General features: G+C 41.2%; 1 protein-coding gene across 1 annotated transcript in view; it reads left to right on the top strand.

Moving 5' to 3' along the window:
- Positions 1–7,712, top strand: part of IQCJ (IQ motif containing J) — an 11,957-nt gene extending 4,245 nt beyond the window's left edge. Inside the window, exons 2-4 of the mRNA XM_009279472.1 lie at positions 3,321–3,385; positions 4,280–4,360; positions 7,502–7,712. Of these exons, the coding sequence (XP_009277747.1) occupies positions 3,321–3,385; positions 4,280–4,360; positions 7,502–7,712 (357 nt within the window). The remainder of the gene's footprint in view (positions 1–3,320; positions 3,386–4,279; positions 4,361–7,501) is intronic.
- The last annotated feature ends 6,875 nt before the right edge of the window (positions 7,713–14,587 follow it).

Below are 14,587 nucleotides of genomic sequence, written 5' to 3'. Positions count from 1 at the left end.
CCAGCTTTATATGCTGAGCATGATGTCACATGGTATGGAAAACCCCTTTGATCAGTTGGGGTCAGCTGTCCCAGCTGTGTCCCCTCCCAGCTTCTTGTGCACCCCCAGCCTACTTGCTGGTGGGGTGGTGTGAGAAGCAGAAAAGGCCTTGACTTTGTGTAAGCACTGCTCAGCAATAACGAAAACATCCCTGTATTATCAACACTGTTTTCAGCACAAATCCAAAACATAGCCCCATACTAGCTACTATGAAGAAAATTAACTCTATCCCAGCCAAAACCAGCACACCTAAACAAGTACCAAAGTCTACAGCAACCTCTGGGTCCCTCCATTAAAAAAAGACCCTGAAAACTGCTGAAGGCAGCTGGATGAGGTTGCTAAATCATCACACTGGACATGCACCAAGAGAGCCTGTCCTTGGGCTGCATGGAGCCAAACACAGCTGATTTGCAGGGAAACAGGCAGAGGGGTGCAGAATCTTTTTGCTCTAACTGAATATCGACAGCAAAGCCAAGCTAGGCTTTTATACCGTGCGGACTGTGCTGGAAGCCAGCTCAGTGCAGCTTAAAATGGGTCTTTTACATGGGCTTCTCCCTGGTGAGAGTCTATAGACTTGAGCCCCTTGGTCTTTTCTGTCCCATAAGGTTACAGGGCTTCCTGGCAATAATTAAGTCATTGCAATAGCCTAGTTTCCTAAAAGTACAGATCTACAGGCTGAAAAATAATTAATGCATAAACAGAACGTACACATTAGAGACTAGAAAAAGACACTTTAGTTTGCACTTAACACCGGTCTTACACTTCAAGGTTTCATTGCTTTTTCTTCCTTAGGTATCTATATTGGTCTGCAGCTACCCAATTGCTATTAATGTCTGTATTCAACTGAAGTAGGAAAATGAAAGCCACAGTAAATTGTACAATATGTTTACATTATAACAAGGTTTATAGAGGCATCATAATTCATCATGTATTCCAACAGAAGTATGGATCTCTTCCAATTTAATTTTCTGAAGTTTGAGTTTGCAGCTGGGTCACTCCTGGTGTAATCCGGGAGATGCATCTTCTAAGGCTGTGGGTTGGAAGAGCAGCATCCCAGCTGTCACTGCCACCCATCAGTTACCACGCTGGGGGCTGAGGGCAAAGCAGCTGAATCACTTTCTGTGGGTGCAGCAGCATAGCTAGCTTCATAAATTTTGTTGCAAGGAGCAATAATCAATACTTCATGGTTAATGACGCAAAACTGAAATTAGTATAGATTTTATGTCTCCTTCTCTTCCCAATTATGCAAACATTGCTATGCCCCTTCTGTAGTTGCCTTATATTACGGCTTTTATAAAGACTGTCTGGTGATGTTTAATTGAAAGACTGAATAGTCAAAAATGTCACAACCGAGTTTGGTTTTTACTTTTTTTTTGTTCAGTCTTCACCCTGCGGTTAATAGGAAATGATGTCAAACACAAGAAATTATTTATATAAGTTATGCAGGTTTTGTCACCCAGAGCTACATATAAAGTCAACTGCAAATTGTTTTCCCATTCTAAATTACCGTACATAGCTCTGGGATACGCTGAAAAAAATGACCACCAGCATAATATGGGAGAAGAAAAGGTTATCTTCTGAACTGAACTGTGCTTCAAAGAAAACAATTTTGAAAGTTGCTTGTTTTTAATATGCCAGAAGAGGATGTTCCTCAGAACAGGTAAAGAAAAAAAAAAAAAGGAAGGCAAAAATAAAAAGAAGTTTCACAACTGGATTATTTCCAATGGCTGATGAGTGGCAGGCAGCAGCCAGGCATCCCGAATCATGTGCAGTGCTCTATCAGCTGCAGCATGTCCACAAAATGGTGCTACAATTAGAGACCCAGAGGGGCAAAGACTGGGGAAACATCTAACTTGTCGTCTTGACAAATCTAGTTTATGCATAAAACGTATTTTGCAGTACTAGTCCTTCCAAGGCTGGGAAGAAATGAAAGCTGTATTAGAAGTAAATCAGCTACCAACTATGATCTTGTTTCATGTCAAACAGGGTAGAATCTTGTACAGGATTAAAAAGCGCCACATAAAATTTCTCTGTTTCATGAAATTGGCTTTATTTGGGAAAGCAGAAGGTAGAGCTGGCTGATCTGTTGTGCTCCTGAAGATTGCAACAGTCTTATTGGAAACAAAGTCTTTGATTCATCCCCAGGTCAGATAAGATATACAAGATGAAAATATCCTTGTTTTGCCTTTTTAATGTTTTTAGCCTTCCTGGGAATCCTGTATCTGTATGCAAGGTAGGTGTGAAGTAAATTACTCTCCTTCCTTACTCTGAGTAGCTTTTGCTTTTACATTTGATTCCCAACTTAATGAGCTAAAAGAAGTCATGAGTTAACATCTTTGTGTTTTGCATAGACTTCTCATTTTCCACTGTTGCTTAATAATCAAACAGTTGATGTATAAACACAAACCTGAAGGCACATCCCTGCATCTCGGGATGGTGATGCTCTTCGCATTGCATCACAGGGATGCAGCCAGGGGGGTTCAGTGTTTGATTGTCAGCCCAGCTTTTAAGGAGACTGGGCATGTGTCCTCTGCATGTGCGTGTCCCAGCGATGCCAGGGCACTCTGTGGGATTCTGCCCTGCGAGGGGACAGAAAGTTCAGCCCAGGAATTGCATCCCCTGGAGCACACGCTTCATTGTGACCAGGTTCTCCTCCACCCCTCAACTCCCACCCCTCCAGAACAATAAAACTCTGCCAGCCAGATACAATTTAGCTTTTTGAGCCATATCTCTGTACTGAACATTATGGGTAGATTTTTCCTGAGACATTAGCATGGATGCAGGGAACCCCAGCCATGCACCTGCAGTTAAATTTGTGACATCTCTGCTATTGAAACAGGATCTGATGCAAATACCCTGGTAAAGGCATTGGGCTGTAAATCTCAGCCAGTGACTCTCTTAATTATGAGACTGAATACCGTTTGATTGCAGAACAAAGAGAAGTGCTGATGCTCACTTGCCTCTTACCAAGACCATCTCCTCTGAAATCAAAGCAGCCACACACCTAACACATGAAAGAATACTTTCCTCTTTTGCTCTGCCTATTATTGTTGTAGGTCTGATATTTTCTTTCAAACTTATGTGCTGGACATATTGATAAATATATTGGTTTCTTTATAGCTATTTTGGATATCTAAATTTGAAAGCAACCCTGTAGACATTACCCTAGGGACCATTTTGTTTAGTGGTTGGCTCACAACGTCTTGAGGTTGAGGGGGAATCTCCAATGTCAACCAAGGGCTTCCCATAAGCATATTGAAATGTTTTTTCTCTCCATGTAGGAAGAACTCAAAAGGCTCCAGCACACTTTGGAACAGGTCAATGATGGCAAAGACTTGCTTCAAAGGTAAAAGTGCGATTTCCACATTATCTTATTTCCACAATATCTTACACATGATAAAGTGAAATGGCTTTTGTAAGGCAACAAGCCTTTTCTGAGGGACAGTCTCTTTGTTGTAGACTATGTTTCTCACTTCGTAATATACTAAATATTCAAAATTTTGCATCTCTCCCATAAATTATTCTTATTTTTAGTTATAGGAGGATAATTTCTGGAAACTTTTGCTGATTGAATGATGTAATTAAGTGCCCAGTAAGGTCTCAAAATAACTCCACAGGTTGGGATCTAATCTTACAAATTTTCATGCAAAGACCTTTCATTCATGTTGTTAGTCCCATTCAAAGCAGCATCCCAAGATGTTTGATTTTTATCTTCTAGCATTTTAAAACTGCTTTCTGAAAGTGATTGGTTTGCAGCACCAATTCCTCGGTCATCATTTATTACAAAGAATTTTTTCTTCATATTCCTGTATGGCTCTTGCTGATGTAATTCATTTGCTACCGGCATTACCATTGTTACTTTCCATTTTACTCTCTTTTCAAATGTAGCCCCAGGGATGAAAGTTAATTTAGCAAGAATAGCTATTATATTTGCCAGTGTTTTTTTATTTGCAGCGGCTTCTTTGCTGGGTGTGCCTGTCTCTGGAGCTGTGACATCTGGAAGGTTTAGTGCAAGGACTCAGGCAGGCTCCAATCTGGAAACTGGATCCAAATTGGTACTTTTGGTTAACAATCAAATGGGGCTGGAGATGGGGACCCAGATGCCTTCCTCCAAAGACAGTGATACCTTATAATGAGCAGCTCTTGTACGTTCCTGTCAAAATTTCTGAATTAATTCACAGTGATTGCAAAAACGTCATGCTGAGACACATTAAACCCCTTTTTTTTTTCTTTTCCATAGCCATCAGCTTTCCATGGATGAAGAAAATAATATTGAAAAATATCATATCAACTTACAGCCCTTGGAATCAAAAGTGAAAATGTAAGTAACAAAGAATGTCTTTTCTGCCTTTAAATATAGTTGAGTTTGTCCGATTCATGAACTGAAGAACCCAGACTGTATCCATTGTGGATCTCTGTGTAACTTTAAGTATAAAAAAGCCTCAACTTTGCAAGGTAGCTAAACTCTTCTCTACCTTTATGCACGTGAACATTCTCTCTGAACTGAGTTTCAAATGTTAAACTCCAATGTTGTACTAATTTTGTCCTTTCCTCTGTGAAACTATAGAATATTTGAAAATCTGCTAGATTTTTCATATATACAGAGAACATCCTGGTGGGGGGAGGTATAGTACAGAGCAAGCAGAAGTCTCTTCAGTGGTATTTTTCACTTCTAACATGAAGCCTGGTTAAAGCTCCTCAGGCGGCTCACGGGACTCCTCTGCAAGGAGCAGTCCTTGGGTTTGCATGGGGATGGAGATGTAAGTCTGAGGGGACCAGGGTTGCTGGGCTGTGGGGGATGCAGCACAGCTATATGGCTCTGAGAAAGCTGGTTTTTATTGGAAAGTGAGGCAGTTGCTAGCACTCAGCCGAGGCACATAGATGACACCTAGCTGTACCACCTGGAAGGAAGAGATAAGCATCACTGTGTTCTGATAATGAACTCCCCAACTCCAGATGCAGTAATTTTAGCCTTTGTAACACGTTTCCCACATGTTGTATAGTTCACCATGGGGTCAGTTATTCTAAAAGGCTTGACTGTGCTGTAATACATGTGGTAATAGCAGGGATATAACTTAAAACTTACCCACATGTCTATCAGAGCAGAGGACTCCTCTTTGTGCCTGTTCCAGCGTTGTTCCTCCAGCCCTGGTGCAGGCATTAGCTCCATCCAGCTGGCACCAACTCTGCACTAACATGGTGCCACTGGACTTCCCAGCAGACAGCAAAAAGTTTAACATGGCTCCACTTGCATCAAAAATATGAACATCTTTATGCTGAAGCCCCCAACTACTTCATGGCAAAATTTTGTGACATCAGTCATGGCTTTACGCAGAGTTGTATGTGTTGCTACATTAGATACTGAATTTCACTTTCAGTTGAAAAGCTATAGCTAACTCATTATACAGGACGTTAAAATATTAATGCCATATTAAAATATTAAAAGGACATGAAGTTTCAAATTAAAATCCAGCCAGCATCTTTTAGTCACACAAATATAAGCCAGATGAAAGAATAAATTTTCAGAGAGCTTTCTAGAAGGGTAGTTATGACTTCATCTCGGTATATTCTCAAGCTTTAAAATAGAAAGTACATGTAAATATAAATATGTAAATACTACTTGTATATATTATGCAGTAAAGCTTGAAACTGAAACAATGCAAAGTGTAAATGCTTGAGGTATGAAGATGTGCAGATTTTTTAAAGCAAAATGCATTTACTGAAAGCTGCTCTGTTGGCACTCGCATTTGGGAGCTTTGCTGTCCATCCTGTATGAAAACAACACAGGACTTAACCTACCTGACTAGCTCTAAAGGGCACCTATTCTGGTGAGGCTGTAATGAATGCTGTTTTGTTTCTGATCTGGTATTCTTCTAAAAAAATACATATATTTGATTTCCTCAATCTTGAGATGTTCAGAATGCCATGTGTGTTGGGAACGTTATTCCCTGACCAGGAAAAATTATATGCCAAGAGGCACTTCCCACTGTCTGGAGTTCCCAGCACTGCAGGCAGTCAATGAGAAGTTGTAGGTGTCCTGGTGTTGAGCTTCGTCCTCCTCCTCCGGAGCCAAGAAGTTGGATGTGCCAGTCTGTAATCAAATGCCTTTTCAGCGGTGTCTGGGCACTAAATATTTTTCTGGCTTGTGTGGGTGGGAGCAGAAATGTCATATTAACTGTTAAAAAGGCAACGTAAAAAAAAGTATTCCTAGAACAAAGTAAATCCACACCAAAGTCTTTGGACACTGTGGTTCGAACAATAAAGGACATGGTAAGATCCCTTCAGGAAGGAGCTTTGCCCTCTGCACTGTGCTGGGGTGCAGGCACCGCAGGTGGGAGCAGGGCCAGGTGGAGTTTGGGCGTAGGACCCCTCCCGGGGAGCACCCCAGCAGCAAGGCTGGGTGCTGAGCGTGCCAAGCCCTTTGGGAGCAGGCAGGGTGGAGGAGTGCCTGCTCCCACCCGCTCCCCGCACAGCCGCCTGGGGAGAGCAGCACAAGAGCTTTGCACCACTGAGAACAACTTAAGCAAAGGTCCAGGGTATTCTACCTGATTAACAGACACACTGAAGGTTTTACTGACTTGATATCCCCATGAATAAACTCTCAATTGCTTGAAAATCCTAAAAGGAGCATTTTCTAGCTCATTGCACTGCAGCAACACTGCTGAGTCTCAGGTCAGAATTTAGCTCCGCTTTTCTGCAGAGTTCACAGATCATCCTGTCTGCAAACACCCACATACTTTGTGTTAATGCCATTACTATTGTAAACAGTGGTTTAATTCCCAGCATCTCTCACTGGTCTCTCTGGCACCTTCAGAAAGGCGCAGGCGGCCCGGCACTGCCACCTGGTGAGAGCCGCCCCGGCCTCCAGCTCCCCGGCCACCGGCCGGCACAGAAAACGGAACTTCTTCACAGAATTTCACATCAGATTTTAGAAACTTGGTCAAAGTTTAGAGTTTGGAAGCAGAGCTCCTACCACAATCCCCACACGTTGCTTTGGAGGAGGGTTTAAGTCCCCAGCTACCCAGGACGGAGGAGATTTTAAAGGATACTGGTCTGGCTTTGAACTTCCGACCATATCTACATTATAATCTGAAAGCTGATATAAATATAAGATTTTGAAGGCTATTCATTCTTTTAAACAGATAATTGCATTTTTTTCTTTGTTTTCAAGATGTAAGAGAATGGCTGAGTTATGTACAGTCTCATATTTAAATCACTAAGTTTAAGGATCTGAAATAAACAATTGCTTCTACTTAACAGATATCTCAAGTTATACTAACAGTGCCTAATGTACAATGCACAGAGGGTAGTTATCATTTGGATCATTATCCAAATCGGAAAACAAAGTGCACCAAAAAAGAGAAAACCACCAAAACCCACCTCTTCAGTCAAGAATATATATTCTAAATCCTTTTTGTTGCTGCATTCCTCCCCCAACCCTGTGCCTTGGTGTTTGCCTTAGTATCCAGCGAGCATGGCGTGAGTATCTGCAGCGCCAGGACCTGCCACACCACGAGCAGCTGGACAAGCGCAGTCCCTCCCCACCATCCCTCTCCTCGGACAAGATGAGCAGGTCCATCAGCATGAACACCTTTTCCGACAGCAGCACACCAGTGAGTACAGCATTGGGGCCCATTTTCTTATTTGTTGCTTTTTGTTGGGTTCCTTTCTAGGACCTCGGATAAATGAAAGCTAAATTATGGGCTAATCATGAAAGAGGAACTTTTAGGGGAGTAGTAGTGTCTCAAATGAACCTGCAAGCAGATGTGCCTCTTGTAGGTACAGTTGAATGTGTGACTGTGCATATTAGATGTGGATCTCAGCAATATTGTGTATTGGACACAGCAGATATTAGCAGTGCTCTTGATGGGAAAACGTGTTTCCAAATGGTGTTGTGTTCTTCTGCAGAAAGCGGGGATCTTCACATGGAGCACTTTGTGTTCTCCAAAAAACCAATTTGTGGTGCTTTTCCTACAAATAAATGTGGTTTTTGTTTGTTTTTTTTTTTTTTTTTTTCCTAAAAGAGACTTAGAGAAGTTGATCTAAGGATTAAAAATTAAACTTGATTTTGGAAGAAATGTTCACACCACCTTGCAGGCTGGGTGACTAGCAGCTGGAAGCTGTACTTCTCTTTTTAAGGTGACTCTAAACTAGAAACCCAAATATAGAGCCCATTTTTTTAAAACAAGTGGCTTTGTGACTGTCTCTGGAGTGGGATCTTTTAGGTCAATAAATCAGCAGATAGATACAGTGCCTACAAATATTGCTTTTAGCTTTGCGACAGAATATATCAGTTTTGAGGAAACTGTCGACTAGAGCTCATGAAATAATAGTTTTAAAAAAATACAGGAGAGAGAAATTGCCATGATGTGTGTTAGACCAGCTAAATAAAAGCAGGATGTGTCCCACTCTTCGACTGAGGTGTGCGGGATAGGTGTGAACAGGTTGTTTGGATCCTTGCTAGGAGTGCATATTGGTCAGTTATACGAAGCTCTGTTGCCAGTAACGGGACAGCATTTGGTGGCTTCTGAGTTCACTACAAAAATCTAGAATTCATTGCTAGTGGGGTTCTTAAAGTAGATGGAGCCCCTGTGCAGGGAAGAGATGTTTGTTAGTTTAACTCTGCCTTCAGTTGCAAAGTTGGAGCAATGCTACCTAATGTAAAGCACAAGGCAGGCTCACAGATCCAACAGAGCTTTTCTGTGCTAAGAACTCTGGTCTTGGACTTACGGGGGCAATTTGATTCTTTCCTCCATTGAACCAGGTTCAAACTGAAGCTAGGTGAGCTGTTTCCAGCAGCTATCATTTTTGTGACACTGTGGTAAGGCAGGCTGCATTAGATTTGACAGCGTTTAATAAAATATTACTGAGAGTGCACTTTTTATTTTTAGATGCCTTGTGTTTATAGCTGGAGACCAGGATGATAAACTACGTTGCAATATTGGGTTATACACTAATGCTTCATGTATTAAACTAGTTAGGTTCCTCTAATGGGAGATATAAATTTGGATCTCGTTTTCATCTGCCGCTGGCATTTGTTGGAGCCTGGCTGCCACACAGGAGCGCTGAGCCAGCCACTCGGCCACCACAAGAGGTCCCTCGTACCCTGCGCAGGGAGGCTCCTGGGTGCTCTCAGGTTCTCCATCAGTAACATTTGGAAAACGATGCATTTTCAATGTTTTCGGGTCTTTCGGGGTAAAATGAGTATGTCTGGGAGTTATATATTTGTGGGAAATGAAGCTCGGACACTGGAATTGCTACTTAGTTTGTATTAATGCAACACCCACTCATCTCACTGCTGCATCCTACTTGTTTAATGCAAAGGAAGATGGGAGTATTTCCTTACACTTTTCTAGTGCCAAATCTGTCAATAACCTTTGAAAAACCAGGGTACATTTCTGAAGGCAAAGGAACCCCTGTCTATTTAATGTGTCCTTGATTTTTGCAATACCTGGGGCTGTGAGGGACCCACACTTTTATGTGCAGGATGGTCCTTAATTCTGGGATGAGGCACTGTGACTCCAGGCAAATGCTGTTGTACTTTTCAAGGTCCTCACAAACCATTTAAAACCAAACCTACTGATTTAAGATGGTTTTCTGTCTTCGTCAGAGAGTGCTGTGGCCATCTTGAAAGTAGGGAGCAGATGAAGGAGGTGAGGAGAAGCCTTTAGTGTTGGGAGCTCAGCAGATGCCCTAAAGAGGGAGGTGGTTGAAGGTGTGAGATCTGGCAGGGAGGTCTTATATGGGTACCGTCTGAGAACAACTACTGCCACAAAGCAAAAAGGCAGCAACATTGTCTAGGGTAGTTTTGTTTCCTGATTGCTTCTGATGAATTAAAGCAGTGCTGGTCCTGTGTGGATCATGGTCTCAGCTTCTGCAGTGCGTGGCTGGGTGCATAGGTGTGCACAGAGAAATGCCACCAGTGCATGTGCCTCTCGGAGCTGGGCTGGGTCATCCTTGCTAGTCCTTGGACACATATGCTAAGGATAGGCTCTGATCTAATGCAGTAGTGAGTATGTTTCTGTCTGATACACATGTGCTTTCCTGATGGCAAATGTCACATATTTTTGGTTTGTAATTGATACTGTCCAGTTTGGGGCAGGGCAGGGACAAGGTCAGATCAAAACAAGGACAATTAACCTTGAACTGTTGACATGTGAATGGGAGAGTAATTGATTGTCTTAACCAAATAAAGACTTGGGCAGAATGAAATGCACCATTTCGGCTGTAAGCCACGTTTTCTGCTCTAGCATAAGGTAAACTTAAAACAGGAGAAAAAACATCTGAGAGCAGAGAAACCACTGCTGGACCCATCTGTAATTTTACACTCTCTTGAAGTTTTGTGTTTGTAAGACCCAAGCTGGAAGCAGGAGAGTGGAGTTGGGGAATAACCAAGCAGTCAAATACATCCATTTGCCAAGTCCTCAATTTGGCCAACATTCCAGAACAAGACCTTTGAAAAATGGGGCACATTCATTATAATGCCATTTCTTTTGCATTAGCAGCATTGCTGGTGCCCTAAGAAATACGCCTGTGCCTAGTCTTTGTGTAAAAGTATGCTGTGCTGAGCAGTATGGAGTCTCCCAAATTTCTCTTGCTGTCTGGCAATCTTCCTCTGAAAAATTTGGAGGAGGGAGAAAGTCAGACTGAAATTTGGACTCTTTGGGTGTTTTCCCATTTCTTTTTTCAAAGAAGTAGAAAGCAACTAGCATGTCAAAATGTGTTAGCAATAAGCATTGATGCAGATGGGAGAGATAAATTTATGAAGTATTTTGAGAAACCACTGTCACAACACAGCCACTTAATTCAGCTAAAGTCTAATCCTGGTTTTCAATTTCCTTTCTCAGCACAAGCCTCCCGGTGTTCAGCTTGGCTGGATCCTCAGCTGGATCTTACACACTCCTGGGGGCAAAAAACGAGTTGGCTACTTGAATAATGAAAGACAGAAAGGACCTCATGCCCAAAAAATAAATGAGAGCCTGTGGGCTAACAAATGCATGCCACTGCAGCAGGATGGGTATTGAAACCCTGTACACTGAATATCTATTTATGCCAGTACATGGGACCGGCAGTTGTGGTGAGGTAGAATTCTGAAACTCTTAATTGGATGAATAATACCTAAACCCAAGGTTTATTCAGACTGTTGGGGACAACAGAGAGTGTCAACGTGTGCAGTCTGCAGCTGGAGAGTTAAGAATGATTTTTGGTCATTTGTAGTTGAAAAAGAAGGTCTTTGAGTTCATTTCCACTATTACTACAAACCTCTGGAGGCATTTGTAAGGGAAAATGGGGAATTACTAGGTCTGAGAGAAGTCAGAGTTTCAAATGCATTTTTTCTCTCTTGCCATTGAAACCTTTCCATTCTTAAAAAATAAGACAAAACTTGCAAACAGGAAGTAGAAAAAGTAATTAAACCCATAGGAAACTGAAATCCAATGAAAAACCTGTACACCCAAAGTAAAAAAAAATGCCCAGAACCCAAGGTGTGGCCTGTTGTCAGCACATGCACAGCTTGTGTGCAGGGTGGGAGGGCAGGGCACCAGCATGAGCACTAACCCTGGGAGGAGTTAGGCAATGATGGCCTGAGACTTGCAAGATGTAGTGCAGGGGAGCTGTGCATTCCTGATATGCAGACACCTATTCATTTGTAATTATTAAAACTTTGTGAATTCATCAAATATGACATTTTCTTGTTGTCCCAGCCATGAAGATAAATACAGAAACACAAAGCAACAACCTCTGACTAACTTTAGAGAAATGAGGAGAAGGAGAGGTACCAGGAACAGTTCTTGCTCTGCTCAGCAGCAGCAGGGATGCTTTCTGGTCAACTGTACCACAACTTTCATGGTTAGCAGCTGTCATATGACTTTTTTAAAGCCATTTGGTTCCCATGAGATGGGGATAGCTAGGCAAATGGGCTTTGCCTCTGGCCAGTGTGAGATGCCGGACATGTAAACAATCAGTTCACCACTGGTTCATTGATAGAAGGTGATGTGAGCTCTCCTTGACTTGCTGAAGATCATGTATGTCTTTTATGTATTTGGCTTCAAAAAGCTGTAGCTTAGCACTGCTGGCTGTGGTTACCATATTTCAGTTCAGAGAGACAACCTAACTGTGTGATTCTAAGACTCAGAAGCTTGATAAATCATTAATTATGATACCTTTGAATCCAGTGTTTGAACTTATTTTGGATCAGCTGGCTGCCTTCATAACTGCAGGAAACTGTTGCTCTTAAAATTAAATACTGATGAGAAACTTGTGAAATAGAAAAGGAACTACTAGATTAAGGAGAAAAAAAAACCCACAATAGAAATATTTCCTTATTTTTGCTGCTACCTCCAGTTCTTGATAATTCCCAGCAGCTCTCCTGTGTGAAATTTTGTCTTAATTTTATGGCAGAGGAACAGTGTCTTCTGGACTGTGGGACACTGAATCCTTGAAGATACTAAAGGGAAAAGATTCTTCTTTCAGGCTTTGTTTATATGCCTCTTGCCCTTGAAGCCTGAGCATCTCATCTCAATAGCATTTCATTACAGTTGTGCATGTGCTTTCGTTAGCTGGCTCAAAGGTACCAGATGGTAAACAAGGTCATAATTAATTTTTTTTTGACTGGCACCACCTTTGTCTTCCTTCTCCTGGCTTAAGGGTTGGTCAGAATGGCAACTGAGGAAAATAGATAATTTAATTCAAACTCATAACGAGTGATCACCAGTACCTTGAACAGTTCTAGGTAGTTGGAAATCAGTTGCTCTGTTTGTTACTAAACTTTTAAAATAAACATGTTTGAAGATAATATAGTTTAAGAAAAACATAAAGATTGGTAAGCCGTTTCTGGGCTGCAGTGACTGAAATAGCAAGATGAATGATTACTGTTTTGGAAAATTACTTGGAGAGTAACATATGCATCTCTTGGAAAAGTTTTCTGGTTTTAAGGTGTACTTTTATGCTTAATAAAGTACACTCAACTTGATCTGAATATTTGTCACTGAAAATATTCTTCCTTGTGATTCACATCCAATCAACATGTATTTCTGTTAAAACAGCATGAATTCATCTGCCATGACTCTGAGACATAACACAAGGCACAAACTAAAATAGAGCACAATGAAAAGCAATAAAAAATCCCCTATCAGATATGTAGAAGGAAGAAATAAAGCAGTGCATTTAGCAATCAGAAACTCACAGGCAGAAAAAACTATACTAACCCCAATGTATTATATACATTGCAGAGTTGAGGAAGTCCAGAATTTCACTTTTTATTATTTTGAAGGTAAACTTAAGAGGATAATGATCTGTGAACATTCACAAAGAGATTTCATCTCATGTTTTAATCAAATTTATTTTCTTTTATAATGTCAGGCCAAATTGCCTGCTCTGCTGCACTGTTTTTATGCGGATTTGACTCTGACCCATAATTAATAATGTCCCACCTGAAACGGGAACAAATCCTCTTTTCTTTTTATTTGGCTTTCTTCTTTGTCATAAACTACACCAGCCAGTCCTAGAAGGACTCTCACAAAGGCTGCCTCTATCCAGGTCTTAAGACATGTATGTGTGCTCAGTGAAAGCACTGTTAGTTCCCTAGACTCCTGCCAGAGTGCTTATTACCCTCTTAATCCAAGAACGTTTCAGGTAGATCAAATTATCAGGTAATGGGTCATGCTTTCTGTTTGCAAATAGATAAATCATTCTTGGCATTGGGGAAAAAAAAGTGATGAGGCTATCTCAAAGTGTTTGTGCTATAGTATGCAATGTTCCCTTGGGCCTGCCTCCAAGTAGAAAACTGATATAATGGGCAGAATGACAGAGAAAGGACATAGCTTGAGTGATGACATGGGAAACAGACTTTTCTTCTTAGGCTACTGCTTTGTAGGCTAGCGAAGAAAGGATTTGCCAACCATGCGTGTGTAGTACAGGCAGTTTCCTAACTGTTGGAAAAGACCTGCTGTCAATCACTTATCAGATTATTGTATTAGGAGAACACAAGCAGTATCTGTACCATCTTTAGTTGCTTTTGTTTCCCTTTTGCATGTTTATTTTTAATCAAAAAATTAGGAGCAAGACAAATAATAGATTTGAAAATAATGTTCTTCCTTATAAATATTTTATTTCTTTTTATTCTGTAGAAAGGTAGCAAAATTTACCTTCCAATGTGGCATGTGACTGAGTTTCTGCTTTTTTCCCCAGAAATAAACAACTGTATCCATAGTTACTAAGAAAAAAAGTTGATGCCGGATACGTCCCACTAGCATGTGGTTGTGGTTATGACCTGTTTTCATGATGACATCATTTTGTCTCTTTAAATGGTTCAGTTGCAAAGACATAATCTGTGAAAGCCACAGAAAACCTGATAATCCTCAACAGACAAGGAAAAGCCGGTGTGAGACATACCTGCATCCAGAGTTCTTATAGAATTGCTGTGGGATCTTGATTTTTTTCCTTTTTTTACTTTAATCTGAAACATTGGCATGGAAACAAAAATAATTTGTTCTGCTCTGGGCAGAAGTGGCTTCCGCTGTGCGTGATTTGAAATTACATGTCCAGGAGG

This window comes from Aptenodytes forsteri, unplaced genomic scaffold, assembly GCF_000699145.1.
Source record: "Aptenodytes forsteri isolate BGI_AS27 unplaced genomic scaffold, ASM69914v1 Scaffold299, whole genome shotgun sequence".
Classification (NCBI taxonomy): Eukaryota; Metazoa; Chordata; class Aves; order Sphenisciformes; family Spheniscidae; genus Aptenodytes; species Aptenodytes forsteri.
The sequence above is the reverse complement of the archived record's forward strand: the minus strand, read 5'-3'. Positions and strand labels throughout refer to the sequence as shown.